The sequence below is a fragment of the Condylura cristata genome, unplaced genomic scaffold (genome assembly GCF_000260355.1).
Source record: "Condylura cristata isolate star-nosed mole 26May11 unplaced genomic scaffold, ConCri1.0 scaffold00018, whole genome shotgun sequence".
Classification (NCBI taxonomy): domain Eukaryota; kingdom Metazoa; phylum Chordata; class Mammalia; order Eulipotyphla; family Talpidae; genus Condylura; species Condylura cristata.
In genome coordinates, this window is record NW_004567119.1 from 4,217,307 (window position 1) to 4,228,010 (window position 10,704).

Consider the following 10,704-nt stretch of genomic DNA (forward strand, 5'->3'; position numbering starts at 1 on the left):
GGCGTCACCTCCCAGCTGGTCGGCGTCGCCTCTGCGCTCCGTTCGGGGCGGGTCCGGAGAATGGCTTCGGACATGGAATCGTCGCTCGAGGCCAGCTTCTCGGCCAGCGGTGCGGGGGCCGGGGCCGCGGGGTCCCTGCCGCCCGCTCGCTCCCGCATCTTCAAGATTATCGTGATCGGCGACTCCAATGTGGGCAAGACCTGCCTGACCTACCGCTTCTGCGCCGGCCGCTTCCCCGACCGCACGGAGGCTACGATCGGGGTGGATTTCCGAGAGCGAGCCGTGGAGATTGATGGGGAGCGCATCAAGGTGAGCGGACGGGGGCCGTCGGAGCGAGGGCGCCCGGGTGACCGGGGATCCCCGGCCCGCGCGGGGTCGCCCCCGGCCGGGGCAGGGTGGGCGCGCGTCTGCCTCACGCTCATCTGGAGGTTGGAAGGACGTGCGCGTCGCCAGCGTCCGCGGCAGCGCTTCCAAACTTGAGCGAGATGCGGTTTACCCGGGGACCTTGCTTTGTTTTTCATGCAGGTTCTGGTCTGGGGAGGCCACAGGTAGTGCACACGCAGCCGGTCCGCGGACCACACTTTTAGTAGCTACTGAGTAGGCGCTGTTGGCACTCAGTGTGGCGCCAGCCCTGGGAGTCCATGAAGAAAGAAGTAATTTCTCAAGCGCAGGCTGTTCACTTAACGAACACTGTTCGGTAAACATTCCTGCGAGCACTGCGCTGGTAGCAATTGTGGAAGTGAAGCCTCTTGCTTTTGAGGAAGCGCTCAGGTATTCTGCATGCCGTTTCCGCATGACACGGTGCTTGTTAGAAAAATCTTTTCTTGGGGAAACATTTCAGACATGATGGTTTCCACTCGAGTTGTCCGAAGCACATCTCTTGGTGCCACCCTCTCCCGATTCCTTAGTTCTTCTTGGTGGCTCCTGAGTTAGGCACACAGAAAGCGTGCAGAAGGTAGTGGACCAGCCAAGGCCAGGACTGGGGCTGCAGGCACGGATGAGTAAGGATCAGTGACAGGGCTGAGCCTCCTGATGGTGCAGCCTGAGGACACTTCTCCAGGCCAGGCCGCCACCAGCCCTCAGCCAGCTGCTGCCCCTCCTTCAAGCAGGCGTCACCAGAGTTTCCTGCCTGCGTTTTTCTTTTTTTTTTTAGACTGTTCATCTTTACCTGACTCCCCCATGGGGAGGGTGGGGAGGGTGTAAACTCGATGCTTCCTTCTTATTCCCATGCCCAAGAACAGTGTATCTGTAATGACCCAATCACTGCACACCCCCTGTCCCTTAAAGGGATGTTGCTGCTACTGGCGGGGAAGGGTAAGGACTGAAAGGAATCAGCTTTCTCAGGCCCTTGTTGCCTTTGGCTTTCACTGAAGTCTGTTACCCCATTTCGGGTAGCCAGGGGCGGTCCTTCGGATGTACTGCTTAGGGCGTTCTGGGAGATGTGTGTTCGTTGCAGAGGAAAAGGTGGATAAGAAGAGACTGAATATATATTTTATCAGGACTGACTTGGGCCCCGGTACATGGCGGGAAGGAATGAGCAGAACTTGTGAGGTTAGCGGGAAAGTTTGTTTTGGAGAAGCAGGATTTCTGGCAGAAAGTGTGGGGCTTTGGAGTCTCGCTGACCCCTTCTCCAGACAAAAGCTGGTGTCAGATCATTCAGCAGTCCAAAACGTGTATGCGCTGCTTTTGGCGAAAAGTTGTTTTATTTTGCAATGACAAGATGATTGGACCAGGCCCGTTGTCCAGACCTGGAGCGTGAGCAGTGGAGCCTGGGTGCAGCAGGGGTGAAAGTGCAGTCTGGCACGCTGAGTTCTCAGGGGCTCGGAGACAGTTTTGCTTCAGTCATTTGTGGGGCTGGTATCTTCAGATGGAAAATCTGCTCACAGCTGGAATGTGGGGGTGCAGCACAGAGCAATTTACTAGGAGTGGGGAAGGTGAAGTTTGGAGCCCTGGTTGGGGCCGGAAGGCCTGCTGCAGCGGGTGTGCCTCCGGGAAGAGCGGTTTCTGCAGCTGCTGTGAGCGCTGCTAATCTCTCCCTGGTGCCCTCGCTGTCCCCACCTCAGCACCAGCCACCTGTGCGCACTGCCTGCCTTAGCGATTCTGAGTGAAGCGCTGGAGCCTCCTGACTGCCTCCTCGACGTGGTGACTGCCCTGCAGCTCACCGCCAAGCGCGAAGCGTTATTACTTGATTCTTGTTTCCTGGAAGTCTGGATCTAATTAGAAAAGAGTTTTTGAGCAGGTTTGAAAGGAAGGAGGAGCTTGTTGGGTCAGTAATACTGTTGACCTAAAGTTTAGTTTGTTTTTGTAAAAGAAATGAGTGTTTTTAATGGAAAACATTGAAAAGTAGTAATAAAGGGGGAAATTGCCTGAAAGCGACAACCATCATTAATATTTTGGTATATTTCCTTTCCATGTGCTTGTAATTAAATTTATGAGTATGCATTATTTAAAATATGACTCATTCTCCACTTATGGAATGATTTTTGAATGACAGGCAGTGTTGTCAAGAGAGAAAAGATCAGGTCCGATTTCGTTGGGCAGTTTTTATATAGGCTAAATGCTAAAGATACCACTTGAAGTGGTTTTCGCTATTTTTTTTTAAAGATTTATTTATTTATGCAGACAGAACTGGGGTACAGGCCAGAGGTGCAGGGGTGGTGAGAGGATTCACCAGAGACAGAGTGGGGAGCAGCAGTGTGCCGGTCAGGAGAGGTCTGCTGTACCATGTGGGTCACCTCCTGGCAGGATCGAACTCATGCAGAAGTGGCTTTAACTTCTTAGTGCTGTGCTGTAACCTGCTGTGCCACCAGGGAGGGCCCTGAAGTGGTTTTCTTTTCACTCTTACACACTGAGATCTAATTCACACACCACAGCATTTACCCTTTAAAATATGCAATTCAGTGGCTTTTAGTATATTCACCAGGCTGTGCAACCATCATCACTAGTAACCCCAGAACATTCCGTCACTCCCAGAAGAAATCCATACCCACTCGCAGTCACTCCCCACTCCTGCCCTCCCTCCAGTCCTGGCAGCCACCAGTCTGTCTCTGTCTCTGTGAACTTGCCTCTACTGGACATTGCGTGCATATCGAAGCCACAGCGGGCGGCCTTGTGTGGCTGCTGCTTTCACTGGGCACGATGTTCACAAGGTTCATCCATGTTATAGCTGGTAGCAGTACTTCATGCCTTTGCACAACTGAATAAGGTTCCCTGATACGGACGTACATTCTGTTCATCTGTTCATCAGCTGGCAGGTATTTGGGTGTTTCCGCCTTTGGCTGTCATGAATAAGGCCCTGAGTATCTGTCCACAAGTTTCGTGTGGACGTGGGTTTCCAGTTGTCTAGGTTAGACACCTCGCAGTGGATTGCTGAGTCATATGTCAACACTTTGATTTTGTTTCCTAATAATCTATTAGCTTTAACCTCAAATACCATAAAATTAACTACTTTCACGTTCAGTGGCCGTTTGGCTGTTCGCATGAGTTCTGTTCATCAGAACACATTCTGTCTCGTTTCCCAGTGTTTCCGTTTCTCCGAGCAAAACCCCTCACTCACTCAAGCATTTTCTTTCCACTGCCCGTCCCTGGCCGCGTCTGTGTCCTGTCTCGTGGACGTACCTGTGTTGACCTGTCTCACAAGGGTGTGTTTGCTCGTGCGAGCGGGGGATGTGACTGTGTCAAGCTCTGTCACTGAGCGGGCGAGAGAGGCCCGCCCACATGGGTCAGCGCGGAATCATTTGGGGAGAAATTACAGCAGGTTAACCACTTTGCGAGGGGCTGTGAGCTGTTTCCAGAGCGGCTGCTCTGCTTCACACCCCAGATTGTCTCCATGTCTGCCAACACTTTCCCTGTTGCTTTTTAAAATTATTCCTCCCCGTCCTCATCCTAGAGGTGTTTTCTTGTGGTTCTAATTTGAACTGTCTTGCCAGCTAGTGATGTCGGGCTTCCTTTTCTGTGTTTGACCATTGGGAGGTTCTCTTTGAAGAAATGTCTACTCAGACCCTTCCCTGGATTTCCAAGTTGGTTGTGTTTTTATTAGCGAGTCAGGCACATCTTGAATGGCCTGGGTGCTACTCCCTACCTGATACATTATTTACAGAATACTTCTCCCGTTTTGTGTTGCCTTTTTACTTTGTTGACCATGTTCTTTGGAATATAAACATTTTAAGTTTCAGTGATGTTCGATTATGTATTCTTTCTTTGGCGACGAGTGTTTTAGGTATGATGTCCAAGAAATACGCCCTAGTCCGAGGTCACAAAGATTTGCCCTTACGTTTTCTAAGACTTCTTTTCATCCATTTTGAAACCTTTTACATAGGGTGTGAGATGGGGATCCAACCTCATCTCGCCCCAGGCCCATTATTGCAGTGATGATTCTTTTCCTTATAGTCTAGTCTCGGCACTCTTAGCTGAAAATCACTTAACCAGAGATACAGCAGTTATTTCTGGACTCCAGTTTGTTCCATTGATCTGTGTCCTCGAATGCCAGCAGCATACAGTATTGACTGCCATAGCTCTCCAATGACGTTTGGCCTCTGTAACCGGAAGCCGTTTTCATTGTATGTTGAGTGTTTTTCTTCTTATATTGCTAGTTGGGGTCAAGTTCATTTCCTTCAAAAGCGGAAAGTTGTCTGAAAGAACCGTGCAGTTACCTTGCTAGCCCTCTGCAGAGGCAGTGTAGTGGTCACGATTACCTGTTTTATTGGGTTGGAGCTGAATTTGCCTCTTACCGTTGAGGAGGCCAAGGCCTAAAGGCAGTATGGGAGTAGCCTGCCAGCACCTGGCGGGTATTGGTAAGTGTTGGCTTGAGTAGTCTTGGAGGTCAGTTCCTAGTTCGCTTTGCTGACATCCTTTGCTTCTATCTCTGACGTAGATGATACTGAGTCTTTCCTGCACATGGTAAGTAATTTTAGAACGATACTTGGCTCCTGGGTGGCCCACGGGGACCAGAGGCAGCAGTTGGGTGACGCCACCCAGTCGGCCGGACCCCAGGCCGTGTGGACCGTGCTCTGCTGTCCCTGCGCGTGACTTTCTCCTCTGCATGGGAGAGGCCACAGCCGAACCTCCAGGCGTGAGCTGCTGCTCGGTGGCAGAGGACAGAAGGCGCCGTGCTCTGCTTTCTTCAGAATTACCAGTCACTTTCCTGCAGCCCCGGCCAAAAAGCCTGTTCACAGAGGAGTGACTCTAACTGTGTCACTTGGACCTTCTTGTTCCAGGGGAGCTGCGAAATCAGGTTTGTTTCTACCAGGAGAAAATTAGGTTCGTGTTAGAAAGAAGGAGTGTCAAGAAATTTAGGCGAAAAAGAGCAACCAAAATCAGATGAAAAAATCTGAGCAGAGCCTCCCTGGTATGCTGCACTGCGGAGCTAACAGAGGCCCCTGCAGCGCGAGTTCCATCCCCGGCCCGGAGGTGACCACAGGGCGCAGCAGCCCACTCCGTTCTCCCCGCGGCTCCCCTCAGCAGTGTGCTTATTCGATCTGCCTGTTCTGCTCCCCACTCTGTCTCTGGTGAAGCCTCTCACCCCCTGCACCTCTGGCCTGGACCCCAGTTCTGCATGCACAAATACAATCTTCAAAAGAGAAAAAAATGTGAACTGATAAAGTTTAGCTACTGTAGGAGAGAGCAGTACGTTTTTAAAATACATTTATGCACGTTCATCACATCTCAGTTGAGTATGTGGCCGGTGCTGCCGTGTTCTGAGCACTTAGGCCTCTTACTACTCACTTAATGTTATGTAGATTATTGTGTAATAGGCTTCTTTAATGTCTTCAATTATCTGTCATGGTTGACGTAATGATTAGGCAATTTTATTTCCATGAACTATCACCATGTTTTCAAAGGTCATTAGCACCACTCAATTCAGTTAGTTAACAAGTAATGAGTGCCGATTTTTCTTTTAGTCAGAATAGATTTGTAGATTTAAGCTCAATTTCCTGCCACTTCTGTATTGCTCTATGAGAAGTCACCAGTGTAGACTCAGAGTCTATATTAGGAATACCTACAAATAGTACAAGTCTCTCAGCTTCTGGTTTTTTCCACTGTGACCTCCTGATGTGGAGCAAATAAACAAAGGTAGGTTAATCAAAATTAAAAAAAAGTTTACTTTTACATCATTTTGTGCATTTTTCCATCTCAGTGGATAATCAAGATATTAAGGAATTACAATGTATGCCTTACATTTAGCTTTAGATATCATTTCCCCCATAATGCAACTAGGAGTTATTAGAATATTTTTCTTGATAGAAATGTTTAAGCCAGATAAATGGTTTTCCAGTCTTTTAGGATTTCAAGGGGCCAGCATTTGGTGCAGTTCTGTGTGTCTCTGTGTTGGTGTAGGGCCAAGCCTCTTGACTTTTAACATCTCTGGGAAGTTTACTACTTTATACTCACCATGTAACCACATTTTAGGAATTAGTCATAATATGTTTCTTTAAACTTGATCTTTTAAAGTCATTTTTTGCAGTATAACTTTACCCAAAGAAGTTTGATTTCCTGACACAAAAATGCTGACTTGGTTTATTTGTCCTGACACTTGCATCTATTAGGAGGTAACTAGACTTGTCATGAAGTCTTGACCCCACAAGTAACACTGAATATTATGTGTCAGAGGGCATTATGGAAGGGAGCGAAGTATTATATGTGAAGAAGTGCCAAAGACCATGGCGAGGTGACATAGATGGTTGGAACGAAATCTCCAGTTTTTTTCTCCTGTTTCAGATCCAGTTGTGGGACACGGCGGGGCAAGAGCGGTTCAGAAAGAGCATGGTGCAGCACTACTACAGAAACGTGCACGCTGTTGTCTTCGTGTATGACATGACCAACATGGCCAGTTTTCAGAGTCTGCCGTCGTGGATAGAAGAGTGCAAGCAACACTTGCTAGCCAGTGACATCCCACGGATTCTTGTTGGAAATAAATGTGACTTGAGAAGTGCCATTCAGGTACCTACAGACTTGGCACAAAAATTCGCTGACACACACAGTATGCCTTTGTTTGAGACCTCTGCTAAAAACCCCAATGATAATGACCATGTGGAGGCCATATTTATGACCTTGGCTCATAAGCTTAAGAGCCACAAACCATTAATGCTTAGTCAACCCCCTGATAATGGAATTATCCTGAAGCCTGGACCCAAGCCTGCAATGACCTGCTGGTGCTAAATAAGTCTTCATGATCGCATTGTGACTAAAAAAATACTTTTGAAGTATGACAATGATAAGTCGTAAGATTTAATCTCATATGTAATGGATCTTCCTGACACTTTGCTATTTGTCATTACTCACTTTTGTATTTTGTATCTACTTACTCCAGCTTGTCACTGTGACAACACAAGGAAAAAGTTGGTTTGCAGGTGAGGTTGAGATGGAAGTAAAGGTAGGGTGAATCAAGACATCTTTGGGAGCCCAATGAAAGAGGCTTCAGATGGGGGTACCGTGAAATTTGAAGTCAGTGACCATTCAGTCTGTTCCTGGGACTGAAAAAAAAAAAAATCAAGGGTTTAGTACATATTTGCTGGTATATCCTTGAAGAGGAAGTGTTCTCAACCGACAAGCCTGGTGCGTGCCTCTCAGAGTTCAGTACATGAGCGTTGCAGTTGGTACATGAGCATTGTGCGCTCATGTACCGACTGCCTTTCCCTGAGTACATGTAGAGCCAGAAGAAGGCACAGAATGTTTTCTGGTTCTCAGTCCTTCAAGAATGCCATTCCCAACAGTTCTAGCTACATTATCAGTCAGGTCTACAGAAGTCATTGTTTTGTAAAATAGTGGTTTGAATTTTTTTACTAGATTTTATGTGCAAAAATCAGTCAGATTTTAATGCAAATTAAGTGACTTAATAAGGTGCTTTATACTTTATTTTGATATCTTTAAACAGTGAAGAGCTACTTGAGGGCAGGTGAGGAGTTGCTACAGGGGGAAACAGGTGAGCAAGGCTCTGGCCGCCAGCGGGCCCGTTAGCCTCTGAGGATGTCAGCTGTGTGTCTGGCACGGCCAACGCCCCAGACCTGCTTAACTAGTAGAGGCTGAGTGAAGCAATCATCTCTGTGTGGACTGTCCCGGGTTTCTGCCAGACGCACACTTCTGGAACTGCGCCCAGAGTGTGCTGCAGCTTCCGGACACGCCTGTTCTGGGGGCTGCGCCTCCGCCCCAGGAAAGCCGAGTGAGAGACTGGGAAATACTTTGCAGCCCCCAGTGGCAGAAAGAATATCTCAGAAGATTCTTGACCCTAAATACCTTATTTTGGATTTCAGAGTTTGCACATGGAGAACAGTGAGCTTGCACAGGGAGCTATTATGCGGATGGAGCGTAAGCCATGAACTTGAGCGTGCGCATTTGCTAATTCGGATAGATCGGATAGATCGCTGTCCTGGATGAGTTCAGAGGAAACTAAGCCAAAGGATGGTTGCGATTACACTAGTTGCAGAATATGGGAAGCCAGTCAAATAAGAAGCCAAGCCCAGTTTCGACTTTGTTTAGTTGCTGTGGCGGTCCCAGGTGGGCATCTGGATGACAGAGGTGATGGTGCCCGCGGCTGCCTGGATGAAGTGACAGGTGTGGACATCATTGTTCTGCTTGAAACAGTGGATTTAAGAAGAAATAAGTTGGCTTTATTCATGTGGAGGAGAGTAATTCATTTTTCTTAGGCTAGACTTGAAAACTGGTTGGCTATCCGAGTTACTATTGACTCGTGTCTATTTTCATAGGAAAACAGTGACAGCTAAACAGAAACTTGTGATGGAGTAGGAGTCAGTTTTCAAAAGAATCTGTTCTTGATTTTCAGAACATTTTCTGACATGGGGGAAGAAAGTTTACAGACTTTTCCAAGCACATTTTATGTCTTTTCAGTATGTTATTAGTGATTAAAAAAACAATTTAGCATTATTTCTTTTTGTAAGAGGTTAGTGAAGTATCCTTTGTAGTTCTAGGAAACCACTTATTTTTTCACTTTAATATTTATTAATTTAAAAATATTTGTAACTCATTTATAATGATTTGTTTTAATTTTTCTATGTATGTTATCTTTTAAAAGAACACACTCACCAGTGAATGGAGATAAGCTTTTAGATACCTTTCAACATGTTTTTAAACATTTCATTGACTATTGAGAAATCATTTCCAAAATGGTGACTGTCAGGCAACCAATCATTTTTAAAACACAAGTCACACTCCTTGTTACCTCTGTGTGAGTTTCTTCTGACTTTTAAGGGAAAACATCAGCTAAGTTTTGGGGAAAAGCCTTAATCTGTGAACACCAAAGGAAGCAAATCTGGAATTTAGTTACCTGTTAATGACAATGCTGTGTTGATAGCAAGTGCTAATACACTTCCTCACGAAGTCAAAACTAAAATGAAATAATTTCGTGGTGGAATAGTGTCACTGTAACGTTTCCCTCCCGAGGTCCAATAAACCATCTTTGTGGTAAAGAAATTGTGTTTCACTTCTTTTGGTTGGCCACTAAGTTGTGTATAAAATAAAACAAAATCTTACTTTCTGGCTTCCAGTATTTAACACGTTAGAAACACATGAACAAAAAGTTTACCCAATAGAAGTGGTTGAAACTCGACAGGGAAAAAAACCCCACATATTAAAATTAGCTAATAGATTCTTCAATTTTGCAACGGAGCAGCCCAACTCTGAGAACATCTCAGACAGCAGTGCCAGAGCCTTAGCAGCTGGCCACTGCAGGTGCGTGGGAAGGCGGGGTATGTGTGCACAGTGCAGCCCTCATGGAATTCCTTCAGTTGACTTCCTCTGGACCTACCTCTATGGATGAGCATTTCAGTTTCCAAGCTTTTGGTCTTTCAAGCAAAAAGGTTCCCATTTGCATCTATCATTTTGCGAGCGTGTCACTCTAAAGAACACTAGACTGGGATTCATTTGCCAAGAGCATAAACGCAACACCCTAGTGACGTTTGCAAGAGTCAGTTGAGGAGGAGAGGATCTAGCAGATGAATTCCAGGAAAGCCTTTGCACAGCTGGCGGGTGGGACTGGGCCGAAAACTTGGCATCAGGGCTTAATAAGACTGTGGTTGGTGCTTTTCTGTTATTTGGACCCAAGGATCTTTGTGGGTTGAGTCACTAAATGCAAGTACCTCCACAAACTGGATATGGAAACAGACTTTGTCTTGCTTTATCATGGAGTGTTAAATCAAGGTGTCTAATAAACTAGTGAAGCCTATTTAATCTATCCCTTCCACTCAAAAATAGCAAAATAAGCTTGCCTGTGTGTGTGTGTGTGTTAATTAATAAAAACATCTCTTAGATTAACTGAACAGAAATAAAATTATTATCTGAGAATACTCTTTCACCTTATTCTTGAACTATCCTGTGTTTTTTAACCTACTTAGTATTATCGGTACAGTTTGTGATTATAATTCCAGATGAACCAGTGACCATGCTCTGGAAGTGGCTCTCAAACACTTTTTTTTTTTTTTTAAAGATTTATTTATTTATTCATACAGAACTAGGGTACAGGCCAGAGATGCGGAGGGTGAGAGGATTCACCAGAGACAGAGTGGGGAGCAGAACAGGCAGATCAACAAAGTACACTGCTGAGGGGAGCAGCGGGCGGGTCAGGAGAGGTCTGCCACGCCATGTGGTCACCTCCGGGGCAGGCGGGGATCGAACTCATGCGGAAGTGGCTTTAGTTTCTCAGTGCAGTGCTTTAACCCGCTGCGCCACCAGGGAGGGCCTCAAACACTTTTT

The 10,704-nt window shown here is 46.5% G+C and overlaps 1 protein-coding gene across 1 annotated transcript; it reads left to right on the plus strand.

The window, feature by feature from the left end:
- Positions 1 to 6: 6 nt before the first annotated feature.
- Positions 7 to 10,263, plus strand: RAB33B (RAB33B, member RAS oncogene family). Its single transcript, XM_004685290.2, has 2 exons — positions 7 to 309; positions 6,718 to 10,263. Exons 1-2 carry the CDS (start codon positions 61 to 63, stop codon positions 7,156 to 7,158), a joined length of 690 nt encoding a protein of 229 aa, XP_004685347.1. The 5' UTR covers positions 7 to 60; the 3' UTR covers positions 7,159 to 10,263.
- Positions 10,264 to 10,704: the final 441 nt, after the last annotated feature.